The 23,232-nt window shown below is 43.4% G+C and overlaps 1 protein-coding gene across 4 annotated transcripts in view; it reads left to right on the forward strand.

The window, feature by feature from the left end:
• PITPNM2 (phosphatidylinositol transfer protein membrane associated 2) overlaps positions 1-23,232 on the forward strand; it is a 108,419-nt gene that overhangs the window by 53,351 nt on the left and 31,836 nt on the right. For all 4 annotated transcript variants that reach the window (XM_065739158.1, XM_065739159.1, XM_065739160.1 and 1 more), the window contains exons 4-7: positions 12,049-12,263; positions 13,801-13,922; positions 15,456-15,689; positions 20,855-21,178. In XM_065739158.1, the coding sequence (XP_065595230.1) occupies positions 12,049-12,263; positions 13,801-13,922; positions 15,456-15,689; positions 20,855-21,178 (895 nt within the window). The remainder of the gene's footprint in view (positions 1-12,048; positions 12,264-13,800; positions 13,923-15,455; positions 15,690-20,854; positions 21,179-23,232) is intronic.

A 23,232-nucleotide genomic window follows, 5' to 3' on the forward strand; every position in this document is an offset into this window, starting at 1 on the left:
CAGGTACCCTTTCTGTGAAATTGGTCCCTCCAAGCCACGTTGGCATGGATGTTCAGATTCAGGCTGTAGTATTATGGCTCTATTTAAATTATATTCTGTTCAGGTTTTTGCCTGTGCTATGGGTAGTCCTTTCATCTTCTTGCATAGGAGAGCAGTTCCTCCATCTTACTCAAAGTCACAACAAAATTTCCACCAGACTCAGTTTGAGCCCAGGCAGCAGAGGATCTTCCCATTAAGCCAGAACAGACTGTACTTAAATTTACTGTATTTAATGGATGAGAGATTTAAAATTGTGCAGTATATAATCTGTAGTTAGTGCTCTGTGGCACTTGGTAGGCGAGACATGCAGTGAATCATTGTGTCTGTGTCCACATTGCATTATGCTTGAAGTTCCCCTGGCTGGTAAAAACTGAGAAGAGTGGCCTGCCACTTCCTTGTTTTCTTTTGTGGGAAGTGAGGTGGGAGAAGCAAGAAGTCTCTCAAGATTGGCTTACTGCTAGCTTCTCAAATGTTATCTATGGAGACACTGGTTTCAGTACTTTAAGTATAGCACTTAGGTTCTTCCATAAATGAGTTAATTTTGCATTACAGCAGTGAATGTAACTTTGAGTTGCTTGAAGCCTGGTGGGTTTGAACGGAATGTTTTTTCTCTATTAAATTTTAGTCTTATCAATATCAGAGATTTCACATGTAGCCTCCCATGCAGTGTAGTCACTGTGTTCAGGCTGGGAGCCCTTGCTGCAATAGCCACTGAACTGCTGGGTCTTAGCTCTTCTGTGTGCATTATTTTATTTCATTTTTTCACTGCACTTTTCTCTCTTTTGCTATCCAATTAAAACATAGTAATTCTTATATCTGAACTCAGAACCAGTGATCTTTCTATCTGCTGAGAGCTGCTGTTGTGGAGCATAAAAGGCAAAATGCTTCAAAACAATGAAATCATTATTAGGATCTCTTTTCTAGACAATAGTTTTATACTCCTCGTTCATAAAATCTGTGCATACATGAAAAAATCCCATTCCTGCTTCCAAAGATGAGAGGTGTCTAGACAACCCTGACCTGCAGACATGCCCACGTCCCTGGGAGAGCTGCAGTCTGACCTGGACAAACTGCATCCCCATGTCAGCAGAAAGTCACTGGAGAGGTAAGTGCTGGCAGTGGAGGCCTGAAATGAAGCACAAGCCATTGATGGAAGGAACAGCTTGAAGCATTTGCAGGGATTTCTTTCTTCCTGCAGAAATGATGAACCAAGGACTCTGCTATGGATGTCTTCTCTGTGCATCACGTCAATGGCATGTGCAATATTTCTGTCTGTGTAAGGACTGTGAAGTCTATTGGACCTGAAGGATAGGGCTGTTCTGTTTTTATTTTGTGATGCTTAAGAGGCCCTTCAATAAGATTTATCTACATTTTTCTTCTTCTGGGTGTCCTGCATATTTGTGACTCAGCAGCTGTCCTTTCCTTGCTTCCTTTTCTTGTATGCTTTGGGAAAGTACTTTCTGTGTGCCTCCCCCTTACCCCAGAAACAGCATGCATCTTAATGCTAAATCTCTGTCTCCTAAAAGCTTGTATTCCAAGATGTATATGCATTTGTGGAAAGATCAGCATGTTATCAGCCAAAGGTCAGCCCATTTGTCATCTTAATACCATTCATTACTGTGGTTCCATATGGCATGGGATTCCAGGAGGCCACTGCCCTTCTGACTCTTGCATGAGATGAGAGAATCCCTCATGTTATTAAATCTTATTTTTATACTTGTGTATATAGCTTGCTTTTTCTGTTATAAATAACTTTAGTTCTCTCTTGCTCCAAGTAGTTTTCTCAGTGTTTGTGGCCTTCCTCCAAAGACAATGAGCTTGAAAGATACTCGTTTGGACCCAGGGATTGCCTTTTGAGGATGAGAGTTACTTTCAGCTGCTATGTCATCCTTATAAACTAATAACAGTAATATGTTGTCACCAGCTCTTGCTTCAGACCACTGCATGAACCTGGGCTCTCCTTGAATGTAGCTCTCAGGCGGTGCTGTTGAGAATAGACCCCATCACTGAGCACATTTGGTAATTTGTGAGGTGCAAAAGTCGTGTCCCTTAAACTGTTAGTGACGCCTAGCAGTTGCCAGCAGGCTCAGCAGATGGTGAAGGATTGACTGAGTGGGTGAAAACAAACTAACCCTTCATCTCTGGACACTGAAGAACAGGATGGCTGATTATTTCTTGTTTCGTTTGCAGATGCTTTGGCCATCTGGATAGACAGACATGTATGCTTCGGTTTCAAAAGCAGGTGACACTGCTGACAGCTCCTGAGACCTTGGGAGATGCGTAGTTTCCTAAAAGCAGGGTCCTGGTTTGAGGCTTGTCTGCCAATTTCCATGCTGCAGTGTTCAAAACCTGTGACTCTCAAATTCTTTGCTCCTGCTCTGGTTTTCATAACCAGTTTTCTTTGTGACCACCAGAGCTTTCATCCCTATGAAGGGGGAGGTGGACGTGCTCACAGTTGCATAGCTTCTGGAATAAGGGAGGGGTGTGTTCAGTGCTACCAGGCTTGGACTAATTTTCAGAAGTAGACAGTGATGCCCATATGGGTGAGCATTTCACAAGAACCAACTGAAATAGCAAACATCTATTTTTCTTTTTTTTTCTTCTTCTTTTGTAGCCATTGTCTTGAAAGAATCCATAAATTGGCTGTTATTCCGTACCTGGCGGAGAAAGGATTGATTGTAATCAGCTAAGTTGCCTTGACAGTGTGCTCTGTAACAAAACTCAGTGATGCTGAGATAAGGATGTAACATAAACATGATTTTAAACTTCAGATTTGTACTAGTTTTATTAAAGTATGGGCTGTCAAAAATCCTTTTTCCTTTTTTTTTTTCATTTTTATCCCTAAGAAAGAGAATTTCTGACCTGTCCACTTGTGAGCACAATCTTGGTGATTGATCTGGATTAGGTCTTTACTTGGAAAACCTGGAGGCAAGTTACAAATTAGGTATTAGGAGTATCCTTGAAGACAGTCCCCCAGTAATTTTAGCATATAGCCCATTAGTGAATAGTTTCACTAGGTCCCTCAAATCTAAGGGATGCAGTCAGAGGATCAGAATTGATCCAGAATACCGAGTTGAAATTTCGTCTTGCAGCTTGCTTTCTCCCCCCCATTAAAAGTAAGGGCAGTAATCCTCATGGACGGTGTCTGTGGAATAGTTAATGTGGTGAAAAATCCATTCAAAGACAGGGAAGTAAATACTCAAGGTAAGATGAAATATTGTGCTGGAAGTGTAGCAGACATTTTGAAAGATGAAGCTTGTGGGGTAAACAAGTTTCAGGTTTCTCCATAATAAAGTGATTCCTAATTCGTGTGCCTCTGGCACATACAGCCTTGATTCTGTAGGAGTGTGGCTGGCTATCTTTGTAAGGTGGAGTGATTAACGAGTGGCCATGAGGACAGTTCTCTTAATGCTGTGAAATATTTATAGTCCTACACGATTGATTGTCCCCAGAATATCCTGGTATTGTGCAAACAGCTTCATTAATTTCTAGACCTGATTCTAAATAACACAGTGCATACAGTATTGGTACAAATTGATGCTGCATATATATCTGATCTGTCTTGCAGGAGTCTGCTGATGACAACCTGTCCTGACTTTAATTGTAGGGTTTCGGTGATTTTTTATTTTTTTTATTTTTTTTCTTAGGAATATATTTTGCATTGGAAGAAAAGGAGCCCAGAGTGATGGTACTGGGAGAGAAGGCACAGCTAACCTGTGCTATAGCTTGGGTGAGAACGGTCCTATCTTCAGGATAGGGCCTTCTGCACATCCACCTCTGCTGAGACAGTCAGTGCTGCTGATTTCTGATGTCAGGAAGTAGCATGGCTTCCAAATCCAGTGTTGGATTGGATCTGTGGAGGTGCTCTGTTGATCTGTAAAGAAGTGAATCTGGAGGAGTCTGGGCTAATGGTCAGGCTGTCTTTGTGTGATGTCCCCGTGTTGACACACCTGTCCTATGTGGTCACCTCCTGCAGGAGCCTGAGAGATGATAGTGCTGTTCTGTGGTATTATTGCCTGGTTTCTGCCTGTCTGGGCTGCCTTCACATTTCTCTATGCATGCTCTTTACCGCTCACTCTCTTCTTTAAGCGCTGCCTTTGTTTTTGAATATGTGGTAGGAACACATTAGAACAAGCTTCATACTGGGGTAAGAGGCATTGCCCAGGTGAGACGAAGCTCTGTGCCTTTCCCAGCTTAGGAGGAGGATGGGTTAAAGCAGTTGCTCTTTTGCCTTCATTAATAAAGCCATTGATGAGATTCAGATTTCCTTCTCCGTCAAGAGTTTCATGTCATTCCTATGTGTGCAGTGCAGTAAGAAGTCCAGGCACTGTGTAAAGCTTCACGTTCTGATCACTGTCTTGTTGACTCAAACTAACCTTCCTCTGCTAAATAAGTATTGACACTGGCCCTTTGTGTATTTTTTTTTTACAAGCACTAATTGGGTTAAAATAATTGTCATGCGTGAAGGATGCATGTTGGAGCACAAAGGGCACATGGAAACCTCAGCCGTGGGCACCATGGTTACTAGTGACATCACTTGGTTTGCTATTAACAGTAATGATTTGTGCACAGTGCTGAAGCCAAAGTGAAGATGGCCTAAACTAAACCCAGTGGATTGCTGATGCAGTCCCATTGCCATGGAAACAGATGTTGCAGCTTAAAGTTGCCTGCATTTGTAATGTGATGCCCATGGTGTAAACAAAAACATGGTCCTGCAGTGTCCAGGACTTCTAAAAGGAGTGAAGAGTGTACCTGGAGAGAATGGGAAGTCTCATTGCAGTTCAGCTAGGCTTATTCAGCTCATGCCAAATAACCTGTGTGTGAGGAGGTGCAGTAAGCCTTGATGTGAGTAACACGAACACGACTTACAGGTTCTGTGCTGTCCTCCAGCAATGTTCTTGGAGGACTGTCAGTCCTGCTTCATGCTGATTGTTTCTGATTTGTACTTCACAAAGCACAGGTTCAAAAGTACTATTAAAACCCATCCCTGAAGGAACGAGGTTCCTGTCCTGCCTCCTTTAATACTGCCTTTCCTATATAGCCATTATTCTTACGCTCAAATCCTGCAGAACAGGAGAAGCTCACCTGCCTTCCTTGCTTTGGGGCTGCGGAGTGCCTGCAGTCTGTTTTGCTGTATCTTGTTTAAGGTCCCTGCCCAAACCCAGTGAAGGTTGTCACATCATAGATAATTTGTTGAAATGGGGCTTGGAAGATCTGTGTCCTGCACGTAGCCCTGCCAGCATCTCTCTCTTCAGGTTACTTTCTCCCTCTCTAAAAGGGATCTTCTTTCTGAGTCCCTGCTCTCTGATGCACAGCTCTAACACCACTTGGCTATCAGGAGTGCAGAGCAAAAGCCCTTTGTCTGACAGCAGAAGTTTTGCCTACTGTTCTACTTTAGCAATCTAATGTATTAATAACACTGTGGGTGATTTTTAATTTAGTTCCTGTAACTTCCAGTTTGCTCTCAGATTGCATTGTGCACTGATAAAAAAAATTATGTCAGTTTTGATCTGATCACAAGCTCCCTTTGGCTTCTGTAAGAGCAGAATAGGTACTATTTTCATCCCTCTCTTCTTTTTTTCCCCTCTGGTATCAGGTGATAACATCTGAAGTGAGTATTACAAGATTTTGATGATCTATACTTTGGGGGAAAATGGTTTGAGAAGTGTATATGTTCAGGGTAAAGCAGCATTTTATTTTTATAGTCAAGGTTTTGATTACCTGCAGAAATACTGACCCCAAATAGTGCCTGGTGTGTCTGATATCTACCAGCAGACTGCAGGTTGGTGCTGGTGAAAGCTGATTACTCGTAATGAATTTGATGTCAGTTCAGATGATCGAGAAGGAGTGGTTAACAGAACACAGAGCTAAGTCATACCGCAGCAAGAGACAGCTGAGGATAGAAAGGATCCACCCATGTGCACGCTGTCCACGTGGGAAAATCCTGTTCTGGAAAAATGTGTTAAGAATAAATCATGTGCTAGTTTCAGGACCTTTTGGTATTTTCTAGCATCTCTATCATTGGCCTGCTAGTTTTAGGTGCAGTTTAATTCTGGCTTGCAGCAGCTAGGGCTGAAACTGTGCATCTCTTGTCATGCTGTTTTTCATTTCTGGTGCCTGATGGCTGGGATAGCCACACTGAGCACAGATGTGTGGCTGAGACTGATGGGCTGCATTGATTCTAACCTCTCCCAGCATTTCTGGATAGGGTTGTTGACCTCAAGGATGAGGGGGAAAAAAAAAGGTAATTTTTAAGCACAGAAGTGAAGGGGGGAGAATTTCATTTCCTGCCAAAACATAATACTTGAATGTTGTGTCCTAACAACAAAATAATAAAAAAAAAAAACCAACCAACCCATGAGGGATCTTTTTGTGTGCTCTCTCGAGGGTTCTTGTTTGTTTTGTTCTTATTTGCTTTTCTCAACCTTTTACATCTTACTAGCACTTGTATTTCCTTTCTATAACTGAACAGAAAAACCCACCCAAACAGTTGTGATTAGAGAAAACAGGTCGTAGAGGCTGTCAAAGACAGACCAGATTCATCCATCCTCAGCAGCTTCGGGCATTTTGTTTTCTGGTGAGTTGCATGAGGCAATTTAGGCTTTCTGTTTCCCAAAGGAACAGACTGTTTTTAGGGTCTTCATTGGCACTTGTGGTAGCCTTGGGATCTGAAACAAGAAAACCCAGTAATTGGTCATTGTTATCTCAGCCTCTTTTGCCTCAACAGTGCATACAAGTATGTTAGAAGGATCCTCTGGGGAAATCTGCTGTCATGTTCTTTTTCAGTGGATGCATAGATGCCTTTGTTTGCTATCCTTGTCAGTTGAAACCATCTACCAGCAATAAGCTTCTTGTATCTGTATCTAACTGGGATGAGAAATGCTGAGACTTCAGTGTTATTTTAATGGATTCTCCCAGGAGAATTTGACTGGTTAATCAAAATGTCCTATTGCCTAATGGGAGCTGGAAGGGAGAAAAGATCTTCTGGTTTTTGTTTTCAGGCAATGGTTTATGTCTTCATTATTCATGGACAGTGGGTATACTCCGTGTAGCGCTGTCAGTCTTTGCAATTTGAATAATCTCAAATCAAAACTGTCATGGGTCGTCGAAGTCAGCCACTGGCACTGTGTAAATACATTGCTGTAAAGCAGCAGGAGACTTCACCATGATGCTAAAACATATCAGCTCTTCATAATCACTGTATGACTTATTTAGATCGAGGAGCTGAACTATAAACAATAATCAGTGGTAAACAAGGTAAGATTATAGCTGTAATTTATTTTGATAAAGCTGGAACAATGCTTGGGGTGCCTGTTGATGCCATGCACTGCACTGTCTGTACTCTTCTCTGCAGTTGTTCAACGTAGTAAGTTAAAATTGGAAAAAAAATACAACAGAACTTTAGAAGAAATTAAGCCACTTAACTGTTTGCAGCACTACTGAAGACTTTACAGAGATTCTGTGTATGGACTGAGCTTGTACGCATCTGTGCTTTACCATGGAGGTGAAATGCAATGAACAGAAACCTGACAGTTCAGGATAATACTCCTCTTACTGTGTTTAGCACCAGGAGTTATTGTTCTGTTATCACCCTAGTGCAAAAGGCACTCAAAGCCTATCAACTATCAAAATAGTATCTAAGATGCTGCTTATCAGAGCTAGCACTATAAAGAAAGAGAGGATGGTACAGATAATCCTTCTGGGGGCTGGGACCCCCAAGCTGTGCAGGGTGGAGTGCTCTGAGCAGCACACTGCAGTCTGCAGAAGGGATCTATGATGTTCTGGTGGTACTCAGTGCAATTAGTACTGAGAGCACGCTGAGTGTATTAATATCAAAGTAAATGCAATATAGAGTTAATGAGGCAGATTTTCTCTCCGTGAAATAATGCTGTGCAGGGGATGGCAGAGATTTGTGACAGCTTTCAGCATGGAGGAGTTCACAAAAGCCTGGATTCAAAATCTTTTGTAAATGTTTGTCAAGCTTTTTCCAGTGTGTGTAATCCCTCTCAGGTCTCTAAGTGGATACTAGCCCATGAATGGATGCAGCCTTCTTCAAATCTAAGCCTCCTCGGCAATAGACTTTCACCTCCTTCACCTTTCACACACCTCCTAAAAGCTGACTGGTGGATCTCCATCTGTGGAACAGATTCTTCTGTAGCTGCAGAATGCAGCACCTGTAACACCTCCTGATGGTGTTCCCATTGTGCATGGAGCCTGTGAGCACAGGCACAGCTTGGGTGTGCTGCAGCATGGCCTGCAGGGACAGGCTGCATCTGAGTCACTCCAGAATAGCTGAGATGTTCAGAGTGCTTAAGAGGAGTGGAATTAGTTTTTCTGTTCATGTACAAAAGCCTAGAAAGCAAGTTTAGCTTCCCCAGCCTGACTTACACATTCCACAAGCTGAATCCTTAACCCAGAGGGTTCTGTTGCCAGCAGCCGTTGTTCCTTTGCTGAGCAGACCCTGCTAAAAACCTCCTGGGCTGCCTTCATCACTTCATCCCACTCCACTGGGCCAGGACTGCTGCGGCGTGGCATTTCAGGATACACTCCGTGGCATTTGCTGGGATCAGGGAGCTGGTCAGCCTGTCTTTGTTTATGGCCTCATGTCTCCCATCGTGAAGGACAGATGATAGTGGGGTTAGGCTCACCTGATGTTTAACTGACATTCATTGGAGTTATTCATGCTATGATTATTACGGTGAGGTCATGTGCTGTGTCCCATGCTATGCTGCTGTGCCAAGAGATTTATTTTAATAGAACCCTTTAAGTAACTGACATTCTCACTAATCATGGTGCATCTGCTTCTCTGGGTTCCCTGTTATGAGTAATTTAATGCTATTACTTTAGCTAGAAGGGATCTGTGTCACCATCTGTCCTGGAAAGCTATTGATGGGGCTGTGCAGAACATTGAGTGTCATCAGCAGAAGAGAGGGACTTCTAAAGGGATGACTGGATTTCCTGTTGTAATACAATATAAGAAGGTTTACTGTGATTACAGCTTAGGTATCTTGCACAGGGGCCGTACTCTTTGATATTGTTGGGAACTGTTCCTCAGATACTTACCTAGAGGGAAGGTGGTGTTGTCAGTTGGTAGCAAAAGTAAAATCTCTACTTTTTGTAGGAGCATGGTCTCTGAAGCCATTGCTGACCCCAAATGCCTGCACAGCTGAGGCTTCCAGCAGATAGGTATTCTTTGGAGAGGAGATGCCCAATGCTCTTCAAGCCAAATGTTTTCCTCATCAGTGGTTATTTTCTAAATGGTTGTTTACGGACCACTTCCTTGTGATAAGCCCTCTCCATGCTGTAGCTGAGTCACAGTAGCCACGGAGAGGCTGTGGTTGAAAAGCAGATTGCTCTTCACTCCCAGAAGTACTTTCACAGTGCCACTTAGGCTCAGAGCATCTTACTGGTCTACCGAGTGCGTGTTGCTTTCGTCTTTATTTTATTGTCTGAGACAGGTATTTTCCTTTTGTCTCTATGACTGGTTGGTGATCATTCTGTTTGCCATCTAACCTGGCCTGGTTGCTCCTTCCTGACCTCCCTGTGGCTTTAAGCCTTCTCCACACAAAAAATGGGAAGGGGAGAGCGTACAGTACTGCGAAGCAGCCTTGTGAGGCTCGTGACAAGTTTTCCTTTGGTTGTACCCCTGTTCCAGTGATAAGCTGTGCTTTGAGTGTAAATTATCCATACTTGAAGGCCTGGCTCAAAAGGTAGATTGAGGTGCAGACTTTGCAGCTCTGCCCTTTGTCATTCAAAAGTGCAGCTCTTACTTCACTTTCATCTAAGAAAATGCTCTTGCTGTCCCATCATAGAAAAGTGACAAGCAGGAGGAACATGCAGGGCCCAGAGTTGCTGAATGTTTTCAATTGACAAAAAAGGCTGTGGACTGGAGTTGGCTGTCTAGAAGGACTGGAGGAGGAAGCTGGCATTGTAATTAAGAACTGGGTTGATCTCCTCTTAAAAATGTGAAGTGGTATTGCTGAGGGAATGCCAGGTGCCTTGATAGGAGGAAACAGTGCAGGAGACATCTATCCCTGCCTGTTGCTGCTCTGTTTGTTGGGAGTGGAGTTGGAATCAGCAGCACCAGGTGCTGACTGTTGAAGTTCAGAGCTGGAGAGCTCTGAGAGGAAAGCAAGGCACAGGGCATCTCTCAGGAGGAGCTCTGAAAGGAAGAGCATCAAACCATGTTCTGAGAAAGAAAGCCTGTTTCAGTCTCAACCTCGGCTATTAACATACATCTTCACTGTTTTGGTTTTCCATTTCAGTGCAAGCAGTTGTACATCTGGGGACACCACTCTTGTGGTGTGGCTTTGCGCACTCCTAGCGGTGCTGAGGCAGCTCAGTGCTGTGGATTTCTTTTGAAATTGAAAAAACTCCTGTGTGTATTTTGATCCAAACCAAGGACCTGCAGGTTTGATTTGGCACCATTGATAACTGCACAATCTAGACTAGTAGCTTTAAATCCAGCAGATCTATGATTCCACGTGTGATAACTTGGCACTAAGAGAATCTGTGTTTCCTCTGCTCGTGATTTCCTCGTGCTTCTGCCCTATAAAAAAGCTGTAGATCTCCATAATTTGTGTCAACTGCTCAGAGCAGATGCTGTGCTACTATTCTGTCTGACACATTTGCTATGCCTGCTGGGTTGCTGCCTTTCCCGAGACCTTTGAATTAATCAGATTTTGGGGTCATCAAGATTATTTAATGTTATTGTCATAAATATTTGTACAGGACTTGGTCAGTGCTTATATAAGAACTGAAATGCAGTGATTTGTTTTAAGAGGATGTGTGTTTTAATGAACTGCCAGCTGAATGTTAGATATGGACTTGAAAAAAGTGCTCCTCTTTCTCAGCACTTTGCAGTTTGTGGGGTAGGAAAAAAACTGACTGTTTAGACTGCCAGTTATTTGGGTTTGTTGCTTGCAGCTGTTTTAAATCATGTGAATGTTACTTAGGAATACAAAGTTCCCTTTTTAAATAGCTATGTTGGCTTATCGTCCTGTCCTGAAAAGACAAGAAGCTGATCCCTTGCATCTCATTCATCAGTTTTTGTTAAGCCTTGTTTTCCTTTGAATTGTTTCTATGCCAGAAGTGAGAGGTTGTTATTGTATTAGATTTCACAGTTGATTCTTGTATAAAATTCCAATGTTTTTCTTAATTTCCAAAGCACCGTCCTCTCAAATACAAACAAGAAACTCAACATCTCAAAACTCTAACAATGTGAATCTGTTGTTTGGAAATGATGAAGGTGATGTATGAACTGATCTGCTGAAATGTGTTATAGATGAACAACTGCTTGGGTTTCCCTCAAGCTCTTCCTAGGAGCACTGAAATTAGTGATTTTCTGATTGAAGGAAATTCTGCCAGGTCCCTCAATGAGGGGCACTGCTACAAATAAGCCAAAATGTGAAGGCTGCCAGGGGGTGCTGTGTGCATTCTGGCAAATTCGGGTTATTTCTTCTAAATATCTTAATTAGCAGAGCTCAGTCTCCAAGCTATTCTTGGAGAGCTGCTGCTCTGCCAGACCACAAGTAGCAAGCCCCCAAATGCTATGGGTTCGGGTCATAAAATAGTTTTTAGTATTGAGGTGCTGTGCTGGTACAGCACTGCAAGAATTTGGCAAGTTAGACCAGCTCTCCTTCACCATGTTACCTCCCGATGTTGTAGTTTTCTGTGCTGTTGGATGATTCAGAGCTGGAGCCAAGGGTTAGTATGTATAACTTGTTTTAAGCTCAAATTCTCTCATAGCTTTAGAGATGTCATCCAGGTTTTTATTGGATCTTTAATAAATAATGTCTTGCTTCCTGTGTTGACCAGATGAATATCTAAATCTTTCATTTATAATCTCTAGTTCTAGCACTCTTACTGCCAGGGTGCTGCTGTTCTGGTGCCTATATGAAACTGGTCGATAGGAGCCCTAGAAACCATCCCCAATCTTCCTGTGCTTTGAGACCTCGGTGCATACAATATGTTGGAATGATTAACTCTGTGGTATATTTTCCCTTTCAGAAAAAGAGCAGAGAAGAGACATGTGGGGAAGGCAGTGGAGTAGAGATCCTGGAGAACAGGCCGTACATGGATGGGCCAGGAGGGAACGGGCAGTATACTCACAAAGTATACCACATTGGTATGCATATACCCAGCTGGTTTCGGTCAATACTGCCCAAGGCAGCTCTGCGAGTTGAAGAGGAATCATGGAATGCATATCCTTATACCAGGACAAGGTAAAATTTACCAAAATGTTCAGAGTTCTGTGCCTACTTTACAGAGAGGATTCGATATCGCTTTCTGTGACAGTGGCATCTCTTAGATCTCCAGTAATGTCCTTCAGAGAAAATGAGGTGCCAAGTCCTGAAAGTCTTACACAGTGCTTAATCTCAGAAGCTTAAGTGTTGCCAGGGCTGGCTGCGTAAGTACTTGACAATTTGTGGCTGGTTGCTCTAAAATGTGAGCTGTTTGTCCATCAAAGCGTGGGAAATCTTAAATGGTTTTTATTTAGTCTGGTCTCCTGCACTGTGTGTTCTACTTACTGTTGCAGTTATCTGCTAGCTCGGCGAAGTTATAAATGTACACAGTGATGGGAAAGTTGTCATGCTGAACACTATCAAGTACAACAGGATTTGCTTGTTCTGGGAGAGAAAGTGGGAGGAGAGAAAAAATCATTAAAAATTGATAATAAATTTAGTACTCCTTTTCTGGGTGCTATCTTACTGTTATCAAGCTAGAAAATAACAAACTTACACCCTATGGTTTTCTCTCTGAGAAGAAAAGAGAGTCAGAGGCTCTGTGGAGCCATCTGGGTCCTCTGTTTCTGTCTGGGAAGACTTCAGATACCCTGGAATAAATAACTGTCGTACCAGTTACTCTCGTTTAGAGCATTCCTTCTATTCCATCTGATGTTTCTGTCATCTTCCATAATAAAAAGGCTTTAGAGTCTTCTGGTGTTTATCATAAATCTAGGTAAGTTTTATAGATCTGTTTTAGCTGGCCTTGACACAAGTAATGTGAATTTTGGGAAAGGTGAAGAGTCAGCGTCTGTGTACGGGCAGTTGTTTGTGACTAAATGTAATAGAGCTGTTTGAAGTGATTAAAATCCACTTTCAATCTGTTTTTATCCATCCTCTTGAAGCACCTGTAAGTCAATCATCTGGCCAAGAAACCTGACCTCGTGCCAAACCAGTCCACATTTTATTCTGCTGTAGATTCCAGGCAAAAACTCTGTGTTTTTCTTGCTAGAGATGCATTTAAAACCTGTTGATACATCAGACTCAGTAGTTACCTCCTTTATGAAAATTGCTCCTTCATATATGGTCTGATTTTATAATAATCTGAAGGAGACATTGTTGCCCAAGTTCACAGGCTTTTGTCAGCATCTCTGGTCCTCTCAGGCTTTATCCTGCCAATATTTGCTTGTTGCTGGCTGGGAAGATGTTTCTAGTTTAGTTTTGGTTTCCCCAATCATCAGTAACTGTGTGGAATCCTCTCATTCATAATCCATGTAGTGCCTCATGGGGAGCACACTCCTTTGTGCTCTGGGTTTGGAGTTTCAATGAAGCCATAATTCCAAGGCAAGCTTGTGTCATAAGTTACTGAAGAAAAATCTTTTTTAATCTGTATGGTCCTTATTTTAAGTGTATCTGAAATACAATCTGAGTGAAGACTGGCTTGGATTTGAAGTTGATTTTTGTACATTTTAGGCAAGCATTTTCTCTGCTTGCCAAACTGAACAGTTTCCTCTAACTGTGTTGTTCTCACTTCCAGGTATACGTGCCCTTTTGTGGAGAAGTTCTCTATTGATATTGAGACATACTACAAAACCGATCCAGGAGAGCACGTCAATGTTTTCAACCTTTCTCCTGCAGAAAAAAGACAAACCATTCTAGGTGAAGAGCCTTTTTCTTTTACTTTTTCCTTTATTCTGCTTTTTGCTGTGTAAAGGATTTTTCTTGGTGTGTCCCATCTCCTTGTCCTAAACACAGAAATGCACACCCACCAGTGGCACGACTGCTGGGCAGGGTTACATCAGGTGGTATGAGGGCACCTCAGTTCTGTTCTAAGGTTGATGTAAAGCACATAGAAATCATTTGAATCCTCCTGTCTACACAAGGAAGCTAATGCTTTCCTGTCTTATTTGTGCAGCTCAGCTGCACGTATAATGTTTAGAGAAATAACCATTGAAGAAGAAAGTAGTGCTGTACGAGTGTCTCCTTCGTGTATAGGAAGAACTTTCTGTGTTTCTGGAAAATGAAGGTGCATTTTGCTTTTGCTTCCCCTTCCCCTTATGCAGGTTACCACTTCAGCTTCACAGCTGTGTGAAGATTGGGTTAATAAGCTTTATATTTATAAGGGCTGAACAAGAGAAAAGGACATCTTGTCCAACGGCAGAAAATGGCAAGCGTTAGAGCATCCCTCTGTCCTGCTGTCCACGGTGCCTAGCATCTGCTGGAGCCCGCTGGGGAGTGCTGGCACGTTCAGCCCCACAGATGTGAGGCATCCCTGGGGCTGCAGGAGGGATCCGAGCTCAGGCTGGCCCAGCAGGAGCCCCGGGGAAGGACACCTAGTGGCTGCTCTGGCTCCTTAGGCTCCTTAGGCTCCTTTGACGTGCTGACCGTGGCAGTAACCCTGTGCTATTAGACTTGAGCATTACTCGATTTCAACTGCTTCATGTTAAACTTTGATTTGATTGCTTGCAATTCCTAAGCCTGTCTCATCGGGCTTTCAGTCCTGAGCACGTAGGTTTAAGTTATGCTGCTGTGCTCACAGCGTTGGAAGAGCTGTTTCTTACCAAGGGAGATCCCGCTGGTGAGGTTTGGGGTGGGGGCTGCAGATCTTTGTGATGGGAATGGAGCAAGCATATGTTGATTTCCACTTCTCCATTGTTCAAGTGTTAATTAGGACAGTTGGGATTTGCATTGTACCTGCTACCTTCTGTAGTACATCTGGTGTAACAATAAGGTTTGAGGAGTTAACAGTAACCTCACTTAACAGGTTTCAAAGATACAACATTCATCAGCAGCCCCTTTTCTGTAACAGTACTAAAAGAGATAAAAGGGGGGATGTTGTTTGACAGTCTCAGATTAAGCAGAGCTGTACTGCAGTGAGTCATGAGAATGAGATGGAATGGCAAAAAGAAATCTTTTTGGAGCTGGAAAGGTGGAGTGAGCAGATCTGCTGTGGCCCTGTAGTGAATGGGCAGGAAGCTTTGGAGGAAAGCCTTGGTATGCTGGATCTGTGCATACAAGTTCCTCTGGCAGAGCTGATTGCTGCCCAGAAGCAGTGTGTGAACGGTTTAAATATCAGTCATGGAAGTCAAAAAGAAACTAAATTGCTGTGATGCTTCTGCTACTTACTAAAACAGAAATAACTCCTGAAAAATACATCTTTTACTCAGAGAATGTCTTTCTGTTTTTCTACAGATCCTATTGATATTGTTAAAGATCCTATCCCTCCACATGAATACAAAGCTGAGGAGGATCCAAAGCTGTATAAATCGGTGAAGACTAAAAGAGGCCCTCTTTCAGAAGACTGGATTCAGGAGTACAAGAACAACCCTGGGAAATACCCCATCATGTGTGCATACAAACTTTGTAAAGTCGAGTTCAGATACTGGGGGATGCAGTCAAAAATCGAGCGGTTTATCCATGATGTTGGTGAGCATTTATAGACTTGCAGGGTTCACTGTTGACTCGTTAATGTTGTTTCTGAACTGAAATACGATAGTGAGGTATGTGCAGTGTATGATATCCTAGGATGTGTCTGTGAAGAGATCCTCAGACCTGATAGCTGTTTTGCAGAGCTGTTGGACCATTCAGAAAAATGTTATATTATTTATAGTCATGGCATGATTGAATCCAAATCACGTGCAGCCACTTAAAGGATTTTAATTCCATTTTTTAAATAAGGATTTTGTCTGTAAATCTGGATCCTTTTCAAAATCTGCCATTTTTCTTTATTTCGGACAACGTCCTCAAGGGCAGCTCAAGGAAATGAGCTTCAACTGTGAGTCCTAATTGGTCCCAGAAAACCATCCCTTGGATCATCCCTGGCTCCTACCTGCCTTGTGGTGGGGCAGGTGGGTCTTTATGTTGCCATACATCTTGGTGTTCTGGACTCCCCACCTCACTGTGCTGTAACACACGATGGGGCATTGACAGCTCTCAGTTGTGAGTAAATCTGCTGCTTTGATTGCTGCATCATTCTTAGGTCAGTGCTTTTAAGGAGGTAGCCTGTTGTTTGTGTTCCAGAAGAAACTAAGTGGGGACTGTGCAGATGGTAGCAATACCAACAGTAATTTGGTCTTGCAGAAAATCTATAACACAACTGATAGAGTTTCTGAGCCTTGCCACAGGAGACAGACTCAATGGCTGGGTGGATAACTTAAAGGATGTTTTAAAGAAACATTCCCATCCCAGAAGAAGTGCTAAGCTGTGGCTGTCCCAAGGAAGACCATGTAAAGGATGCTTCCTGCCTTCTGTCTGCAGTGAGTTCTCCTGTACATCAGTCTCTTTCCATGTGCAAAGCTTCTTTGAAGGACCTGATGATAGGAGAAGCAAGTCATTTTATAACTCTTCTTAGTTAAACTATGCTCCTGAGAGCTAATGTGGAAAACACTGATAGAGCAGTGGAGAGTGCTGCACACCATTTCTGAGTAGTCACAGCTTCCATCCTTAGAGCTTGTTTGGTTTTACTTTTCTGCAGATGGAAGTTTTTCCTGCTATAGACTGCATTACAAGTGGTACTCTGCAACAAACTCCCTTGGTGCTTCAGTGACATGGGTTAATTTAGTGTGTGCTGCAAAACATGGGGGCAGAATAACAACTCCTTTGTATCTGCTAAATGAAAAAGAAGCATGTGACTCCTCTAGTTGTTCAGAGGTGTTTGGCATAGATTAAACCCTGGTCCCTTAGAAATGTCTCTTTTGTATTTCATAAAAGATTGCCTGCCATTTTCCTCTTGATTGAGGCTTTGCAGAGAGCCGAGCCAGCTCATTGTCTGCCTTTCAAAAGCCTTTCCACTCTGTTACAGTGATGGCAAATACTGTTTTTCAGAGTGGTTAAGATGCATAAAATCAGAGAAGACTTTAAGACAAGACAAAGTTGAGTGAGTAAAAGTGAAAGCAAAAGCTTTGGATGTCTACAGATGTGTAGCCTTCCTGTGAATGGGATGGCCATGGACGAGCTCTCTGTGAGTGGGAAAAGTGTCCGAGCTTTAAATTGTTTAAATTGGGAGAAAGTGAGCTATGACAGATGGGCCAGGCTCGTGTACTAGGCTGTGGACCGAGCTGCTCAGGTGCCAGAGATGTTTGCCTACAGCCCCTCCTTGGCATTTCTTCACTGGTTCCTCTGCTCCTGGCTCCTGCAAATCCATTCCTTGGGGAATTAGCTCTTCCTAGGGCCGTCAAAATGGAGAGAAAACCAAGGCAGAGAGCAGTCCTTCAGTGGTGCAAACTAAAACTGGAGAATGACCATTGAGAAGGAAACTTCTAAGTTAAGAGATGGATGGGTTGTAATCTGTGGAAAGGCTACTGAGCACAGAGGGTGTGACTCTGGGGGATGGTGTTGAAATGTTCTCAGTCTTACTAAGTGCAGTAACCATTATTTTTTCTTTGGATGACTAATTGGACAGTTACTCAGTGCTTTGACAGTCCGAGACACAGACTAAAATTGTGGGCTGTTAGTCTACTTGGCTGTAATATTTGTATGCTTTTTTACTCCTTTCCCCTGGCATTTAAGTTTAATTGGACTGGCACTGCATAATGTTCTGCTCCCACTTGCTTCCTAATTGTGCATGTGAGCTACAGTTCTTTTGTTGCTAAACAAGTGTGTTGACTGTGTATGGGTTATTGATTACACACCGTGGCAAAGTGTGTTCCCATCCCAGAGACCAGAGCTCTGTGTAAGCCACTCTATCTTTGGCTAAATATGCCCAAATTGTACTGCAATGAAGTGGAAGAGGTTTTAGAAAGCTGTTCTGCAGAACTTCGTCTTCATTTAAGCCCTCCAATACAAAAGGTTATCCAGATGGGCAGCACCCACTGGTACCTGCAGGTGGGCTGTGGTCTGTTGAAGGGAAGGTGGGTTGAGATTAGCACTGTGCAGGTGTGACCACACACCTCTCTTTGTGAGAGATCTGAGCAAAGGAAGGGTAGGGAGTCAGCAAGTATGGCTGCAGTCACCTTTGATCAGATACAGTCAGACAGCCAGAAGTGCACTGACAAGGTTATCAACTCTGTTGTGACCATCAAGGAAATAATGTTGCATGGAGAAAATCAGACATCCTTTATCAGCTGCCAGGAGACTGTGGGAGTGCTTTCTAAAAAGCTCTGGGATGTTGCCGCTGTGTGCATAATCAATGGGTGTCTGTCCAGTTACTTTGTGTAGATGGTCGAGGGAGATTTGGTGGGCAAGGTTTGATGGTAGTCTTTATTTGTCTTATTTTAATTGCTATAGTTGCTACTTTTAAATTCAAATTGAAAAGCAAACCCAAACTGTAGACAGATGCTTTCTAAGTTCAGCTATCCTGGCTTATCTTGTATTCATTTACACTTTCTTTTGTGAAATTGAGTTAAAGACCACAATCTGCAGGCAAATCACTTATAAAAGCCAGCACTTGAAGGATTCAGCCCGTCTCTGTGGCAGAGCTGTTGAGGTGGTGAGTTGAAAGTCGAATGATTTAAATGTTTTCACCCTGCTAGACTCTTCACAGATCGTCTTTCTGCACAACACAGTGGGAAATGTTATAATTAAATCAACACAAAAATGATGAATACTTCTGAACTCAATTTGCAAGTGTACCGGTGTGCATGTGTGGCTTCCTTGTTCGTTTTGTTTTGGCTTTTTAACCAGAGCTTTGTGTACTCTAGAGAAATGATGAAGTCTTGTTAACTGCTGATATTACTGGAATCCACTGCCACCTGCATCCTTATACAAATCTTGTTATTCTGACTGACTTCAGTGGATGGCTTGCCTCCTAAACTGTGGGGTTATCTGTCAGTTCTGGAGAATAATCTTAGAATGGCTCAGATTGGAAGACTTCAGCACTGTGCTGTTGGGCATGTCTGATCTGTTAAGAAGAGTTTTTCACAACTACGTGCTGTTTCCTGATCTGTGCCCTCCCTTTCACTTTTCAGATAAGCCTGTTTTTCTCTGACATGTTGAGAAAAAGCTGTAAGACTCACATTTTTCCATTGCACCTGTTCAGACATGTGACATCAGTCATCTGTAGCTGGATCTTGAATTCATATGGCTGTGTAGAGGCCCATCAGTGTGTATTTTTCAGTTTCTTCTGTACCTGGACAGCCTTGCTCTCTTCCAAACTTCTCACTGTGCTTGAGAAAGAGAAGAGCAGCATTGCTGGTGTGTCCCAGGTGAAGACCAGAGGCTAGGAATTCCAGATTCATAACTGATCTGAAATGATGAATCATGCCATCTTGTTTTCAAAACAGAAGGTTTTGAGAAAGGGTGATTTGGGACGTTTAGTCAGCCTGACTGTGCTGGTGGGGTTGTCCATGGGTTCTGCTGGGCTGGGAGCAAGCGAGCCCAAAGGATGGCTGCGGTGTGGGCTATAGCAAGGGAAGTGTTTTCTTGGCCTTCTGTTGGATTTGATGAGAGTTTAATCTCTGCTTTTTAAGCTCTGCTGATTGTCAATCTTAACAGGTGGTAAAATAGGCTAAAAGGTTCTCTTGCAGTACTACAAAAAGTAACCTGGTGGGGGAAGTAACACTGAATCTTGGCTAAGGTTGAATTGAATGATGTGGCCAATGCCCCTTGTTCAGCCCCTAGAAGGTCACAGTCTGCTGGTTCAAATGTGCTCCTGTTAAGTGGAGCTCCCATCTGAAAGTCAAGAAGAGAACTACATAAAATACTGATAGGCTTAATCTTACTGTGCAAATGAAGTTCAGGTTGAGCTGATCCATCCTGTTAGCTGCTGATCTCTGTGCTTGTTTCTTCCTGATAGGGTGGTTTGCATTAGCTTGTGGCATGAAGGACTAACTGAAGTGCAGAGCAGAAAATAAAGTGCCCAGGCCTGGAAATAAATAAATAAATAAAAAGCTTTTATATGCTTAATAAAATAAAAAGTAATTAATTGCTGAAAACAAAGGGGGTAATTGGGCAGAAGATCACAGAAAGCATGGAAGTAGTGAGGTCACACTGCTGTGTGTTCCCTTCAGTAACATATAGCTTTGACCTGACATGAGCTTTGAGAGTAAAATTGGTTGAAAATCCAAAGTGATCACTCTGTTCTAGAAGTTGTGGTGACGTTAGCCATTATCTGCAAGTTTGGGGAGAGTTTCTTTTGCCTTGTTGTGAGCACTGTGTGTTGGTATTGAGATAGTTATTCATTTCAGTTATGTGACACATAGAAATAATGTTTTAAATTGGCTTTGTGCACTTCATTTTTCTCATGTTATGGAAGAAAGATAGTATCTGCAAAGTGAAGTATTCTTTATTCCTTTTCTTTCTTTGCTTCCCATTCCATTATCTCTGAAGTCTGTATTTGGTGCTTTTCCAGAGTTGCAGAGCAAAGTCTTGGGTCTGAAATTAGGCAATGCTTTTCCAAGTTAAAAGCAGTTGCAGAAGACCTGCTGCTTTGGCAGTGGATGGTTGTTTAGCAAGAACCGAGGAGGCTCAGTATAGAAATGACTGATTTTTCCAACCTTGATTGCTCTAAGAACATCCTTTTCTACAGCTTGAGTCATTACATTGTCAACACTTCTGTAATGTCAATGCCACCGAGTTTTGAGGTTTTGGGAAAGGGGACACACTTCCTCCTGCAGTTCTCTAGCAGTGCTGACTGGGGCATTCTGGTTTTGCAGGCTTGCGGAAGGTGATGGTCCGTGCTCATCGGCAGGCCTGGTGCTGGCAGGATGAATGGTATGGGCTCACCATTGAGGATATCAGGCAGCTGGAGAAAGAGGCACAGCTGATGCTGGCACAGAAGATGGCCCAGTTCTGCGGCGAAAATGATCCCGAGCAGCATGGAGTCAAAGATGCTCCTGGTGAGAAGGATGTTGAAGCCGACACGGTTTCACCTGTTGACCCAGAAGATGCCTCTGGTAACAGTGAAACAGCCTCTGGGAGATCGCTCACCAAGCAGTGGTCCACCTCTTCCAAGTCCTCACGGTCTTCAAAGAGAGGAGGTAAGGTGCTGCTTCTCTGGACTGGGAGGAGACTGGGCTTTAGGGGAGTATGGTGGCTGGAACCTTTGGGACAGTGCTTATTCCTCCTGTGAGCCTTTTCAGCTCTCTTAAGAGATGTCTGCTGGTGTTGCAGGCTCAGCCTTCTGAGGTGGCCCCTTGTGGGTTTGGAAATGCTTATCATTATCCCCTAACTGTGACCCTCAGAGGGGCATGTGACAGAATTCATGCTCTCTCATTCCACTCTCAAAAGCACAGGAATTAGGAAAAGCAGTAGAAGAGCAGGAAACAGCTGGGTAGCAGTGTTGGGTGTCAGAGATGACAAACAAAGCAGTGCAGCAGGCTTTGGCTCTGAGACCCAAGAGCCACCAGTGGCTTTTACGTGCCTTTGTCGTTCAACAAAGTTCCCTGTGTGCATGCTGTGGTGTGCCTGGCCCCGGGGCACGGTGCCCAGTGGTTAACCATTACCAATGGGCACCTTGTGCCCTTGGCTGCAGTTACATGGTACTGCATGATGTGCAGCTGACAAAGCCCAGGACCCCACCTGCTGCTGGAGGAGCTAAGGCAGGTGCTCTGAAAGGATGAGGGGCTGGTGTTTGCTGCCTTTCACTAGTGGTAGTGAACAGTGTCTGCTTGGGAACCAGAACTCATAGCTAGCTTGAAACCAGTTGAGACCATGAATCATGGTTACCTTCCCATTTAAATACCATTCAGCAAGCTTTCAGGCTTTTTGCTCTTAAAGCCCTTGTGGATACCCTGTGTAGGGCTCAGCTTCGAGTCCTCACCTCTCCATCAGCAGTCAGTCTGGGTTTTCTTTGCTGTGTTAAACTCTTTCTTTGCTTGGACCATTCTGTACAATGCAAGTTACAAGGAGACAGGACTTGAATCCTCAACAGCTCTCTCTCCTTTCAGTCAAGCACAGATGATAGCTGGGTAATAGCTCTCTAAGCAGGAGGGCAAAAACCTTGGTTTTTCTGAAAACCCCAAAGAAGCAGCGTTTCTTTCAGGGACAGTGGAAGAGAGGCATCTGGGTGAGTGAAGCTTATCCATCTCTCACATGTACTAAATCTTGGAGTTGATTCCCAATTTTTATTTACCACTCCATCACTGATTTCATCACATGGTGAATGAGATACAAGCAGCAGTTTTACCTTGCAATGACTCACCAGTGAGCCCCAGGGAAGAACCTAGCAGAAGCTTCATAAATCGTTGTACAGAGATAAAAATGCTAGCTCCTTTGCTTGCACCAGGGTGGGTTGTTTTTTGTTTTTTTTTTTTAGCAATGTGCCCATCTCTCACTGCTCTCTTTGTTATGAACCCCCCTGTGCTGATGTGTTCATTGGCAGCTGTAGGTTTCAGACCCTTTAGGATTTTACTTGGAGGTTTTCACTAATAGCAAAGCATGAATCCGTTTGAACTGCGGATTTCCTCAGCTTTTGCAGGAAAAAAGTAACAAAAGCAGTGGATTGTGATGTGGTGAGAAGTACGTCATGCAGATATTTTCATCTTTCTGGCAGCATATTAACATATGGAAGCAAGGAGGGCTGTGTCGACGCACCGCTCCCTCCAGCAGAAAAAAGCAATGCCTTTCTGCCAAAGATCTCAGTCCTTTCTATACCATGCGAGTGAGACCTCTGGTGATAGCAGGACCCTTGTCTCCATCCCATATGTTATTATATGCTCTATTTTTAGCAACTATTATGCGAGTGCCTTGACGTCATGTCAGCGTGAATTAGCTGCGCTCTGCCAACCTCCTCGCTCCCAGCTCCAGAGGGGTGGGTGGTGGGGGGAGCTGGGGGCTGCCAAACCCCTGCTAGGCTGCAATTAGATGACTGCACTGGGTCTCCTTCATCTCTGCATGTGTCAGTCAGGTAGCAGGACTAGAATTGGAAGCGTTTGACTTACACGTTTAACGCTGTTGCAGCAGTAGTATGAAGCAGCTCGTGCAGCTCTCACAGGAATCAGAGCCTTTCAGTGCCTTTGTACGTGTTAAATGAGAATTTGCCCATCTCTTCAGGTTTTTGCTGTGCTAGGTGAGGTTTGCACTCCCCTCTGTG

The sequence above is a fragment of the Cyrtonyx montezumae genome, unplaced genomic scaffold (assembly GCF_038088225.1).
Source record: "Cyrtonyx montezumae isolate F1298 unplaced genomic scaffold, pur_monq_1.0 scaffold_23, whole genome shotgun sequence".
NCBI classification, from domain to species: Eukaryota; Metazoa; Chordata; class Aves; order Galliformes; family Odontophoridae; genus Cyrtonyx; species Cyrtonyx montezumae.